Source organism: Magnolia sinica, chromosome 7 (assembly GCF_029962835.1).
Source record: "Magnolia sinica isolate HGM2019 chromosome 7, MsV1, whole genome shotgun sequence".
NCBI classification, from domain to species: domain Eukaryota; kingdom Viridiplantae; phylum Streptophyta; class Magnoliopsida; order Magnoliales; family Magnoliaceae; genus Magnolia; species Magnolia sinica.
The window spans coordinates 91508553-91523274 of record NC_080579.1 but is presented as its reverse complement, the minus strand read 5'-3'; the positions used below and the strand labels follow the sequence as shown (position 1 = coordinate 91523274).

Genomic DNA, 14722 nt, shown 5'->3' with positions numbered 1-14722 from the left:
TTTTTGGCCGAAAACCTTGCGCACTAGTAGACATCACGACCGTCTATAAATAGTAAGTTTACTATTTATAGTAAGTCGCGGATTCTAAGAGTTTGAGTTGTAGTTTGATTCTAATTTCTTTCCCATTGCTTGGTACCCCTATTTAAAGGGTTGTGAACTCGTTTTTATTGATCAATTAATCAATTTTGAATTTATTAGAATTTATTTCTATTTTCTGCTTTCTTTCCTCGTGGATTCGAGAAGTCTCTGTGAGGAGTCCAGAGAAGCTCTGTGGATTCGAAGTAATTATCCTCATCACGTTCATCCCTGCGTCAATTGGTATTAAAGCGAGGATTCCCCTCGGGCCGATGGCAAACAATGAAGGTATGAATCAAAATCCTGTGGACGGTGATCCAGGGATTCGTTATCTTTCAGAAAGAATGAAAGCTTTCCACCGGGAGAGTCAGTTGACCATGCAAGGGCTGCAGGCAACTCTCGACCGTCTTGTGGATGCGCTACTTCCGCCCCGAGCCCTAGGCAATGCTCCACCACCCGTGGTGGCTCCACCACCCATGGTTGCTGTACGACACAACCCTGATTTTCGTAGAGCACTACCAGTGGCAAATCGTAGGGCTACACCAGATGATGCAAGTTCTAGCGACGAGGACCTTAATGAGGGTTTTGCCCGACGACCAATCCATGGAGGTGATCATCTAGATCATGCTGAAAGAGACTATCGAGGTAAGGCTGAACTTCCTAGTTTTAACGGTTTATTATGTATAGAAGATTTTCTCGATTGGCTAGCCGAAGTAGAGAGATATTTTGATTACATGGACGTGCCAGATCATAAAAGGGTCAAATTGGTAGCGTTTAAATTAAAATCTGGTGCTTCTGCATGGTGGGAACAATTACAACTCTCACGAGCTCGCCAGAACAAGGCGCCCATCTCATCATGGCCACGGATGAGACGTCTTCTTCGATCTCAATTTCTCCCTAGTAATTATGAGCAGATATTATTCCAGCAATATCAAAATTGCAGGCAAGGAAATCGAACAGTCACAGATTACACTGAAGAATTCCAACGGCTGGTGATGTAGAACCTGTCACAGACACGTTCCTAGCATGGTTGAGCCAAAAGAAGATGGACTGTGAATTGACTATAACTTTTGATCCGGGTATCGTTACGGGGCACACAACCTATCAATCTTCACTGAAATGGGCCATCCGAGGTGAATCGACCCACAAAGTGGGTTGCATCTGTCCGTTTCGTTAGAAAAGGCGCGCTTTCAGCTCAAAAATGAATTTTTAGGAAAATTTTACTATTTTTAGTAATTCCGATTTTTTAAATATTTTTAGAGTTTTAGATTTTCTTTCCTTTTAGAAATAACTTTTAGTTATACTAGGACTCTTCTAGAGAAAGTTTATTTACAATTTTTATTTTTAAAAATTAGGCTTTAAAAGAGTTTTATTAGAATTAGGATTTTTATTAGAGTTAGAATTTTGCTATTTTTGGTAATTACAAATTTTAGTTTATTTTTTTCCTATATTAATGGTGTAAGGAGACACATTAGGGATTATCAATTATTCATCAATCAATTTCGAATTTATTAGAATTTATTTCTATTTTCTGCTTTCTTTCCTCGTGGATTCGAGAAGTCTCTGTGAGGAGTCCAGAGAAGTTCCGTGGATTCGGAATAGTTATCCTCTTGAGGAAGACGGTGCTCGACCTCACGTCCTCCCCTGCGTCAGTTTGGTATCAAAGCGAGGTTTCTCCTCGGATTGATGGCTTCTAGCGACGGGTCGGGCAACAATCCCATGAGCGGTGTTCCAGGGAATTTACCTTTAACGGCGGCAGCTTTTGAAGCAGCACGGCGAGAGAATCGGCAAGCCATGCAAAGGCTGCAGGCTTCCATTGATCGCATGACGGATCGTTTGGCAAAGGCCCAAGGCAGCTCCGTGTTCATGGTGGTGATCCACCATCAACAATTGCTAGAATTAGTAATCATATTGATTGTAGGGTTACGCTATCAGTGAACCACAAGATCCCTCCTAATAAAGTGGGATCTGGCGACATGATTTTACAGCATCCTAGACGAGCCATTGATCCGATGGATCAGATGGATCAAGAATTCAAGATGAAAGTCGATCTTCCTAGTTTTAATGGTCAACTCTACTTCAAGGACTTCCTCGATTGGTTGCTTAAAGTCGAATGTTTCTTCGACTACATGAACATAATGGAAGAAAAGAAAGTTAAACTCGTGGCCTACAAGTTGACGGGCAGAGCTTCAGATTGGTGGGAACAACTTCAACTCGAGCGAACGAGACGGATGAAGGCGCCAATCCGCATGTGGTCGCGGATGAAGAAGTTATTGTGCATGCAATTCTTTCCTACCAATTACGATAAGGTATTATTCCAACAAAATCAAAATTATTGGCAAGATAACCAATCATTAAAGGGTTATGCAGAGAAATCCTATTATTTGTCGGCGAGAGGTGACCGGGTCAAAACGGAGTTGCAACAAACCACAGGATTCATCAGTGGAAAACATGTAACCCCTATGGGAACGGTGAGCCAACTCAAGACTTCTAAAGTGGAGGGACAATCTTTTATGACTGAACAGGCCTTTGTTAAACAATCTGTGGAAACGGGAGACATATATGCAGTAGTTGAAGAGAAAAAATATGTGGAGCCTGTGAATATCCTAGAGGATTTGGAACCAGTATCGCAGGAGTTCAAGGGGGTTGTGCTCGATGAACTCCCTAATAAATAACCTCCCATGCGAGATATGCAAAATCACGTTGATCCCATCGCAGGGGCAAGTCCGCCTAATTGCCCACATTATTAGAAAAAATATGAAATCTTGAAAACAGATGTGAAGGAATTAATCGCTATTAGTCAAGTCAAGGAAAGCATGAGTATATGTATCGTATCGGCTCAAAAGTTTAATGCCAAGTACAAAAAAAAGTCTAATGAACATCGACGTCAGAAGTTATCTCAGACTCATGTGCCAAGTCTCTTGCGTAACTCGAGGACGAGTTTTTTTCAAGTGGAGGGGTCTGATGTAGAACCTGTCACAGACACGTTCCTAGCATGGTTGAGCCAAAAGAAGATGGACTGTGCATTGACTATAACTTTTGATCCGGGTATCGTTACGGGGCGCACAACCTATCAATCTTCACTGAAATGGGCCATCCGAGGTGAATCAACCCACAAAGTGGGTTGCATCTGTCCGTTTCGTCAGAAAAGGCGCGCTTTCAGCTCAAAAACGAATTTTTAGAAAAATTTTACTACTTTTAGTAATTCTGATTTTTTAAATATTTTTAGAGTTTTAGATTTTCTTTCCTTTTAGAAATAACTTTTAGTTATACTAGGACTCTTCTAGAGAAAGTTTATTTGCAATTTTTATTTTTAAAAATTAGGCTTTAAAAGAGTTTTATTAGAATTAGGATTTTTATTAGAGTTAGAATTTTGCTATTTTTGGTAATTACGAATTTTAGTTTATTTTTTTCCCTATATTAATGGTGTAAGGAGACACATTAGGGATTATCAATTATTCATCAATCAATTTCGAATTTATTAGAATTTATTTCTATTTTCTGCTTTTTTTCCTCGTGGATTCGAGAAGTCTCTGTGAGGAGTCCAGAGAAGTTCCGTGGATTCGGAATAGTTATCCTCTTGAGGAAGACGGTGCTCGACCTCACGTCCTCCCCTGCGTCAAAAAGACAATTATCAGCTTGACCCAAAACTTTTGCGACCCATTAATGATCAATTGCGACCGACAATTCAGGACCGAGTTCAGATGTACCCAGTCGGGACTATGGATGAAGCAGTTCAATTGGCGGGTAGGGGAGAAACACAACTTGCAAGAGCTCCTACTCGTCCATATCCTTCAACTCGACTCCCAATGACGGGTCCTACGCAGGATCCAGTGCTGCCATGAAGAAAAGACCCAGTACCTCAACTTCCTACAACCGCAAACCGTGATATGGGGAGCGGTTCATCCAGGCCTCAACGTGCAGCACCTACAACAGCGAGTCCGAGTAGGATTCCAAATCCTTATGCTTGGCCAAGGTCAAACAATTGTTACCGCTGTGGCCAACCAGGTCACTTATCAAACACTTGTCCTCAACATCCCGTAGCACACTTGACTATAAACGAAGGGGGCACTGAAGATGAGGCCGCAGAAGAAGACCATCGCTTTGATGAACATGAACAAATCACTGAAGAAATAGCAGGTGGCGATGAAATGACGGGCAATGATCGTGGCGAATTTCTAGTTGTGTACACTATCTCGTTTTCAATTGGTAAAAATTATAAAGATCAAATACTTTGTGACGTGGTCGATATGGAAGCTTGTCATATGTTACTCGGTCGACCCTGGCGTCGGACCGTGATGCGACCCATCGGGGACGAGATAATGTTTACGTATTCGTCAAGGATAATCGAAAAATAATCCTTGCCCTTATGGCACCAGAGAACCACCCTGAAGCCTCTAAAGTGGAGGGGAGTTCCCTCTTGACCATTCGGGATTTTATGGAAGAATCCAAGAAAACCGGCGAGGTATACGTTGTAGTGGTGAAGGGCGAGGAAGAGGAACCCTCAAACATCCCTCCAAGTTTAAGACTGTTGCTAAACGAATTCAAAGAAGTCTGGCCTGAGGATTTACCTGATGGATTGCCCCCCATGAGGGACATCCAACATCACATAGACCTCGTCCCTGGGGCTAGCCTGCCCAATCGCCCTCATTATCGAATGAGTCCGAAGGAGTGTGAGATACTTCAGGGGCAAGTGGAGGAATTGATCCGTAAGGGTCTCTTGAGAGAGAGCATGAGCCCATGTGCCGTACCAGCATTATTAACGCCAAAAAAAGATGGAAGCTGGCGCATGTGTGTCGACAACCGAGCAATCAACAAAATTACCATCAAATATCGGTTCCCAATACCACGGTTGGACGACATGCTCGATATGTTAGAAGGGGCCAAGGTGTTCTCTAAACTAGATCTAAGGAGAGGGTACCATCAGATTCCTATTCGACCCGGTGATGAGTGAAAAACGGTATTCAAGACCAAGGAAGGGTTGTATGAGTGACTGGTCATGCCCTTTGGCCTATCGAACACACCAAGTACTTTTATGCGTTTGATGAATCAAGTTCTAAAACCGTTCACTGGTCGATTTGTAGTAGTATATTTTGATGACATATTGATATATAGCCAGGATGAGGGGGAGCACAAGAAACATCTCAGGCAGGTGCTACAAGTCCTACAACTTAACAAGTTGTTCCTCAACTTGAAGAAGTGTAGTTTTTTAACTGACAACTTATTATTTTTAGGATTTGTTGTAACGTCCACAGGCATTCGTGTGGACGACGAAAAGGTGCGAGCTATTAGGGAATGGCCGATCCCGACAAACATTCATGAGGTGAGAAGTTTTCATGGGTTGGCGACTTTCTATCGTCGATTTGTGCGAGATTTTAGCACCATAGTCGCGCCTATAACAGATTGTATGAAAAAAAGACTGTTTCAGTGGACCGATAAAGCTGATAAGAGCTTTCATGAGATCAAGCATCGTTTATCTACAACACCGGTCTTGGTGCTTCCTAATTTTGACAAATTGTTTGAGGTTGAGTGTGACACTTCATACGTCGAAATTGGAGGAGTATTATCACAGGAAGGCAGGCCGGTAGCCTTCTACAGCGAGAAGCTCAGTGAAGCTCGAAAGAAGTGGTCGACTTATGAGCTTGAGTTGTACGCAGTTGTTCAGGCACTGCGACATTGGCGGCATTATCTGATTCAAAGAGAGTTTATTTTATACACTGACCATCAAGCATTAAAGTTTATTAATAGTCAGACTAACGTGAATCGTGTGCATGCTAGATGGGTTGCATTTTTACAGGAATTCACGTTCGTTCTGAAGCACAAGTCAGGGCAGCAGAACAAGGTGGCTGATGCACTTAGCCGTCGTGCATCACTACTAGTTACAATGAGCAACGAGGTAGTCGGCTTCGACTGTCTCAAGGAGCTGTATGCCGAGGATGAGGACTTCAAAGATTCTTGGATGAAGTGTCAAGAAGGTCACCCCAGTGACCTTCATATACAGGACGATTTTCTCTTCAAAGGGAATCGATTGTGCATCCCCCAAAGTTCTCTGAGGGAGCAGATTATTCAGGAGCTATATGGAGGTGGCCTTGGTGGACACCTGAGGCGAGACAAGACGCGAGCTCTTGTGGAAGAGCGGTATTACTGGCCGCAGTTAGTACGCGATGTGGGAAAGCCGTACAACGTTGTCATGTTTGTCAGACCTCCAAGGGGTAATCTCAGAATACGGGCCTCTACACCCCATTACCTGTGCCTAACGGTTCTTGGGAGGATTTATCAATGGACTTCATGCTTGGTCTCCCACGAACACAACGTGGCATGGATTCGGTGTTCGTGGTGGTAGATCGTTTCTCAAAGATGGCGCACTTTATCCCATGCAAGAAGACCCTCGATGCAACACACGTGGCGAATTTATTTTTCAGGGAGGTCGTTCGGTTACACGGGGTTCCTAAGACCATTACTTCCGATTGTGACACGAAGTTCATTAGCCACTTTTGGCAGACTTTATGGAATCGATTCGATACACGACTTCAATTCAGTAGTGCTTACCACTCACAGACTGATGGGCAGACCGAAGTTGTGAATCGCACGTTGGGAAACCTCCTTCGCTGTATTTCAGGAGAAAAACTGAAGCAGTGGAATTTGGCCTTATCTCAAGCAGAGTTTGCATTCAACAATATGGTGAACCGCTCGACAGGGAGATCACCGTTCCAGATTATTTACGGACGAGTGCCTCGCCACACACTTGACTTGGTCCCTCTGCCCAAGCACCCAGGCACGAGCATTGCAGCAGAACATATGGCAGACAAGATCATGGGCATCCATGCAGAAGTGCAGACCAAGCAACATGCTTCGAACGAGAAGTATAAGGAACAAGCGGACAAGCATCGGCGACAAAAAGTGTTCGAGGTAGGCGGCCGCGTTATGGTCCATTTGCGTAAAGAGAGATTTCCGATCAGGACGTACAACAAGTTGAAAAATAAGAAGATTGGACCGGTACCAATCATCCGAAAGATCAATGACAACGCTTATGTTGTTGATCTCCCAGATGACATGGCAATCTCACGGACTTTCAATGTCACGGACCTAACCGAGTATCATGAACCAGAGCATGACGAGAACTCGAGGACGAGTTCTTTTAAAGTGGAGGAGACTGATGTAGAGCGGGTCGCGGACAGTTACATGGCTAAGATGGATCAGAAAAGGCCCGGTCAACGACAGAAGTGATCCAGACCATCGAACCTTAAATCGGGCGTATCTTGCAATCCAGAATGAGTTATCTGACGTAAAATATATGATTTTGGGGTAGAACGAGCTACTGAAGCCAACCAACCCTGCTATGCTGGGTTGCGTAGCCCGGAATTGTAAAAAACCCCTGGATCGATGGTCGTTTTCCCGTTTTAATTTTATTTTTACTATAAATAGTAAGTTTTAGTCTGATTATAACTCTTCATCCGTCGGGCTTTAGGAGTTGCGCCCAATGTGAAAAGAGCTTAGAATAATTAGGAGAACGGTTTGGTGAAGCCAAATAGGACACTTACTATTTTTGGCCGAAAACCTTGCACACTAGTAGACATCACGACCGTCTATAAATAGTAAGTTTACTATTTGTAGTAAGTCGCGGATTCTAAGAGTTTGAGTTGTAGTTTGATTCTAATTTCTTTCCCATTGCTTGGTACCCCTATTTAAAGGGTTGTGAATGCGTTTTTATTGATCAATTAATCAATTTCGAATTTATTAGAATTTATTTCTATTTTCTGCTTTCTTTCCTCGTGGATTCGAGAAGTCTTTGTGAGGAGTCTAGAGAAGCTCCGTGGATTCGGAGTAATTATCCTCATCATGTTCATCCCTGCGTCATTAGGTGACAAATTACCAATTCTAGGATGAACTTAATGATTTTGGATGCTATATTGATATGCATGTGTAGATTTTAGGAGATTCTATCTAGGAACCTGTTTGATGTGTATGCCTAACATGCATGCAAAGATAAATTGATGTTTGATCAATCTGAAATGGTGTTTAGGCCTGAGAATTTTGCTACATGTTCAGCCTTGCATTTGATTTCCAGCATGATTTTCTATACTTTTGTATGTCTGCATTTCCTACATTGTGAATGGCATATGAAATTTTTGTCTCTTAGAAAAAAATCCAATTCCATGTGCATGTGTGTCTAATTTTTGCTGCTAGGGGTAGTTTGCATTCATTTTGATATTCTGAAAATTATGTCTTGACTGCTTATGTGTTATATTCTATGAATATTTGATGAGAAATCACGACTATCTTAATATGTTAAGAATTGAAGCCTTTTTATTTGGGTTGGTCAGGAACCTATAAATTATGAGGGCAGCCTCGTCGGTTGGGCCGTCCCCAGACTAGACTGACCAATTTGAGTGAACTCGTATATATGATAGTAGTGGGACTACATGGGTTGCTTTCACCCGATGTCGTGCGATACGTGCTCGCATAAGTTTAGGCGGTTGGGTCCATCAACTGACCAACCGTGTTTGTTAACCATATTTGCTCACGCCTATTTAGAACCTATAATACCCCTCGCCCACTGACACCCACTGACAACAACTAAAAATTGATCTATAGTCTCGTGAGCCGGACATGGTGGAATGAGACACTATGTTCGAGCTATCGGCCTATGCTGGGGTGACGAGCCTCCCCGTAGTGACCGCGAGCGATCTCGCTTCCCAGCACTCCCCACGTGCTTGCAATCGGGGGTGGGGACTCCGATGAGATTAAGGATCGCGGGGTCTTGGCCTCACACGTTGAGGGGTTTTGGCCTCACAAATAGATGAGGGCATTAATATTGTCGGGGTGTACTAGTTTTTCCAATCTGCTGGATGAACGAAATTAACTAAATACTCGGTTAACATTATTCATGTATCGCATTAGCTAAGATTTGGTGACTCGGCAGTTGAGGTCGCAATGAGGGAGTGTTGGTCATGCACGACCGTGAGACGAAGTCGCTCGAGGGAGTGTTGTGGGTGAGGTCATGCATCATGCATAACTCATGTATAGCCATTAACAAAGACTAGTTAGTGATTTATGAATTTATGCATTTCATTAAATTCATTATGGAATTGTTATTTGATGTAACTTATGGCTAATGACACCACTGAATTAGCTATTCACTTCCACTTTGGGATGGCGTTTTAAAACACCAACCAGGTACGTCATTAGATGTAGGTGAGGCAGAGTTTGACGAGCCGAGCGAGGTGAGCATGGATAGGGAAGATGAGCTTTCCTACGTCCAGCTTATGGGTGGATCACCGTAGACTGTGTGGGTTGTTTATGGGTTGTTGAGTAGAGATGTAGCGCACCATTTCTTTTGGACATTTCTTATATAAATTTTATCGGGCGACACCTTGTGCGACCCATTTGATATTCCTATAGACTTGTATTTCTTAGTCGCATTTATTTCAGTAGATTAGTTGTGGTTGTGGTTTACGTTCCAGCCGATTCCTTTATTGCTCATTTAAACTGATTTATGTTCAAATCACCATAATTAGGATATTAACGACACCTGAGAATTTGGAGGCCGAGTTCCTATACAGCCCCTAAAAACCCGGGGTGTTACAGAGATCTCGTTGCAATCAAGGTAACGCGAAGCAAGCTGAATACCTTTGGACTGGATGACATTCTCCATCGGGACCGCGTCGTGGAGAGCTTTCCAAGTTAGCAAGGAGATCTTTGGCGGCAGGAATGGGAACCACACTCTGTTGCACCATGCAACCCACGACCTACGAGATCTGCACGCTGCCCAGTTTGTGCCGTGGTTTTTTACCCCAATGGTATTTTCACATACAAATCCGATTGTTCTTGGTTGGGTTTGTTTGTGCCAATGCATGTATTTTGCTTGATTCCACTCTGTATGCTTCCGTGGTATTCAACATTTAACACTCCAACCTCTGTATTTTTTTTTTTTGTCTGCACTCTGTTAATCATACTTTGGCAGCTTTTGCACTCTTTATCTTGACAGTTGGATGTCCACCAATCAACCAGTTAATCACACTTTGGCTGCTTTTGGGCTATATTCCATCTACAGTGGCTTCAACTATTACGGCAGATACCATTGATGAGGTCCACCACGAATCGAGAATCAGATTCTACCTGAACCTTGTGGAGGCCCAAGTTCATCATACTGTTATTAATACTACAGGAAAACATCAGCAAATAAAGAGAATATACGGTGCAAGAGAAGCACGTGGGAGTTACCATTGCAGTGAAAACCAATTGCTCAACACTATCTATTTGGAAAAGCATTCCATTGCATAATCGCTTCGACCGTATGTGTAGGTGATTGTTTAAAGATAATATTAAATATCCACCACCATAGATTTAAGTGTATGTGAAAATGAGTATGAGAAAAAATATAAAATATTCATGCTTTGTCACACAATGATTAATACTGTAGGGAAACACAACCAAAGCATTCCACTAACAAATAAGGAGAATACACAATACAAGAGAAGCATTGCTCTTATACAATGAGCAAACAAGAAACATCACTTTTTTGTTTTGTTACAATCTTTTACCTTATAGTAAATTGAAGATAAGGACAGTGATGGAATAGAACAGCAGAACAACATTCATGTACCTCACAAACAAGAAACATCACTTATTTCTTCTCATCACGCGTCAAAAGAACATATGAAAAGCTATTACACCTTTTTTCTCCACCTCATAATACATGAGAAAATATTCTAGAAGAAAATCCTCTCCTTTTTCCTATCCACCTTACTAATAGAAATATGTAAAAATAATGACATTTTTATTGAAAAAATGTTACTCACTTAGGTGGGAGGCCAGTACCCCACAATCACTCCATTATTTGTACTAAATAAGAGTACTTCCTTGCACTGAGTAAGAGACATGCAGGTCACTTCACATCCATTCGAAAACCACGGGACCATGTGCGGTGTAATCTGAGAAACTTCTACCAGAAAAACTTCATTACTCGGGAAGGGCGATGGATGATACGCATGCACCTAGAAACTACTCAAAAATGTATATGTTTGGCATACAGGTGACTTAAATTGAACTGTCCAATTGATAGATTCTTCTTTAGATAAACAAAAATAATGTTTATCCGATTACCTGCCTGTTAGATAATTGGTGGACACTTATTTGACGGTCGATCAAAGTAAAAATTCAAGCGGACGGTTTATTTCAACCGATAGACGCCCCCATTAGAAGTTTGGATTGCTCAACCAATCTGATTTTGAGATTGTAACTTACAAACAGTGGGTTCTACAATTTAGTCAGCTGAATTTGAGTCACTTGTATGTCATGTCCAAGATTTCTGAGTGTCTGCATATCAAGCGTTTGCACATTATAGTAGTATCCAAGTTGCTATTCTACTACCAAAAGTAGAAAAAAGGGGGTGTGGTGAAAAAAAGTGGGGTGCGAGTAGTGGGGCCCACCTACAGTGGCTTGCAGTAAATTCAGGAAATAGAAGCAAGGCTTCTATTCCCTTCATTGCATGAGAATCCACACTCATCAGTCTCAAGGAATTCCTTCACCCAATCCAAATTCAAGGACCCTCTTTTTGATACAACAAACCCATCAAACCTGTCCATGGGATTCTCTTCACGAGGGCTCATGATGGGCCCCACATCCTGTGAGAAATCAAACAAGTCGTCCACATTGAATTCGTCCCTTGAATCTCCTCCCTTGAATGTGGGTCCCTTCTCACTCACCTCCCCAAGTTCCACCAGGAGACTTTTTTTGTTTGGGATGGGCCCCACCTTATCCTTTTGGTCTTTCATTCTCTTGCTCAAATGGGAATTCCAGTAGTTCTTGATTTCATTATCTGTTCTTCCTGGTAGCCTCCTTGCAATCAAAGACCACCTAAAGCACAAATCAATCCAAGTGTAAGAAATCCATGACAGATCAGTACTATGTCACAACTAGTGCACGATCTGGACCGTTCATCATGCGAGTGTCACAGTGGACTGTCTACTATCAGAAAATTACCCACAATGGACAATCCAACCCATTCAATTTGTGAACTCTTGCTATTTTGCATACTTCTCTACCATTCATTTGCAGGTTAGATATTGGACAGTCAGGATAATCCATTAGGTTAGGTACCTCTATTGTGGTTGATCCAAGGTGGTACCCATATTACGAACGGTCTAGATCATGAAATTTTGCGCCCCACGTGTCCAACTTATGATAAGTAGAATAGTTCTTGCAAGGGTGCACGGAAAAGATAACTTCGTGGGCTGCGTTTGGATGGACAAGTGAATTGAATTGCAAAGTAAATGCAATTTGGAGCCCGGGCACTTGATATGCATTCTAAATAAGGAAGGTAAAATTGGGTTCGTTCCACAATTGGACTACAAATCACAAATCAGTTTGATGGCGTGTCCAAACGCACTCTCAGTCACTGACCTGTTGCCTAAGAGCTTATGAAGCCTGATGATCAAGTCCTCTTCTTGATCTGATATGTTGCCTCTCTTGATGTTGGGCCTCAGATAATTCAACCATCGCAGCCTGCAACTCTTCCCACATCTATTCAAACCTGCGCGGACACCACACGACGGATATCATGATCAAGATCAAGATAATAATCTATTTCAGCACTTGGGTGTTTTGTTTTTATGAAATGAAGCTATAACCTGCTTTCGCCGGAACCGATCGCCACCTCTTCTCTCCATGGACAGCGATACACTGAGATAGTTTTTGATCTTCGTCGGCCGTCCATGCTCCTTTGTTAACGTACGGTTTGGCCGCTCCATCCATGATCTTTGGAGCCATTTCTGCTTTCTTTTTCTATGTTTCCTGAACTGAATTTCGACACTGGATAGAAGATTAAGGAGCCAGTTATAAAATGAATAAAAAAAATAAAAAAATAAAACAGTTGATATAGTGGCCTGTTTAGATGGATTCCTTCATCTACCCTTCTTGGGGTGGATAATATCCCAACTACCTCTTTGTAGGCTGTACGTTGGACATTTTTTGGGCCCACTCAAACCATAGTTTTAAAACGTGATGAATCAACTCGAGGCTCCTCCGAGTTAACTCGGACTGTGCTGGAGCTTCTAACCGGCAACCCAGATGTTGGTTTGTGATAATTCTGCTTTTTTTTTTTTTTTTTTTTTTTTTTTCTAATAGGGATTTTTACATGAAAATTCCTAACATATATGATAATACGAAAACGTGCTTTGAGGCTGGATATTTACCAAAATAATCCCCCGACAGTGACATAGGGTGAAAAGTCTACTTTGGCTTTGATGGGATAATCATTCAACATGAAACTAACGTCTCCACGTATGTGTTTCTGAGTTTCACTCAGACCACCAAATGCCTGAACTATTTTTAGGCAGGGGGCTCAAAAAACATCCCCATTCGTGATTCAGGTGGACCACATGATGACGCTATATTCCAAACTATTTTCTTGTATTGCATCTAGTGGTCCCAGTGAATGTCGCATAATTGTCGCAGTAGGCCCAATAAAAAATCAATCGTTGATGTCTCTCTCAACTGTTTCATTTGATAGACACATGAATTAAAGGACATCTAGCATATATATATATTTTTAGGCTATAAGTATAGGTGATTACATATCTAATAGTCACTCAACTGTTTCATTTGATAGACACATGAATTAAAGGACAGCTAGCCTTTTTTTTTTTTTTTTAGGCTATAAGTATTGGCACATATCTAATAGTCAGAGTAGATTTCATACTTGCATTAGGGTGGGCCCTACCAAAAATCGGCAAGGCATTGCTCTCGGACTCGGATTGCATGGTCTATCCATTTTGCTAGGTCATTAATGGGCATGGTACAAAAAATGATATCCAAATCTCAAGTGGACCACACCATAGGAAATAGTAGTGATTGAATGTCCAGCACTAAAACCTTCTTAAGGCCCACTGTAATATTTATTTTCCATCCAACCCATTGATTAGGTCACACAGACCTGGATGAAAGGAAAATACAAAGATCAACTTGATCTAAAACTTCTGTAGCCATGAAGATGTTTTTAATGGTGGGTGTTTAACCAGTACTGTTCCTATGGTAAGGTCCACTTAAGATCTTAACCTTTCTTGTTTCGGGCTCGTACCTTAAAATAATCTGAAAAATTGAATGGACGACGTGGATAAAACAAATACATCATGGTGGGGGCCCAGATAGCTTTTCCAGCATACTCTCTTGAAGGAGCCATGTGATTGCTATAAAATCTGAGGACACCCTAACCAATTTTTGGCCAGGCCCACCTTGATGTGCATGTGAAATCCACTCTAACCATTAGATATGTAATCCCACATTAGGTACAAGGAAATAATTATGCTTACTAGTGATTAATATAGGCCACTCCAAAGGAAACAGTTGAGAGATACATCTACTTTTGATTTTTTACAGGCCTTATCATGATGATTATGTAAAATCCACTTCAACCATTAGATGCGATACAAAAATTTAGTCACGGACCCAACAATCAGGTCAATTTGTGATTTAGGTGGGCCACACTAACTTAGAGGGTAGGCTTCGCCCTGTACACCTGTTTCAATTGTGTGGTTCACCTGAATCATAGATTGGATGGTTTTTGAGCCATACTTCAAAAATTAGATCACACAACTGATGATCAGAGTGAAATTCAGAAACACATTACGGTAGGGTCCACATACGA

The 14722-nt window shown here is 41.8% G+C and overlaps 1 protein-coding gene across 1 annotated transcript; it reads right to left on the bottom strand.

Annotated features, from left to right (window-relative positions):
* Positions 1-10921: 10921 nt before the first annotated feature.
* LOC131251696 (transcription factor MYB3-like) lies at positions 10922-12934 on the bottom strand. Its single transcript, XM_058252584.1, has 3 exons — positions 12708-12934; positions 12481-12610; positions 10922-11934 (listed from the first exon to the last, which is right to left on the bottom strand). The coding sequence occupies exons 1-3, from the start codon at positions 12844-12846 to the stop codon at positions 11529-11531; spliced, it is 675 nt and encodes a 224-aa protein (XP_058108567.1). The 5' UTR covers positions 12847-12934; the 3' UTR covers positions 10922-11528.
* Between the last annotated feature and the right edge of the window lie 1788 nt (positions 12935-14722).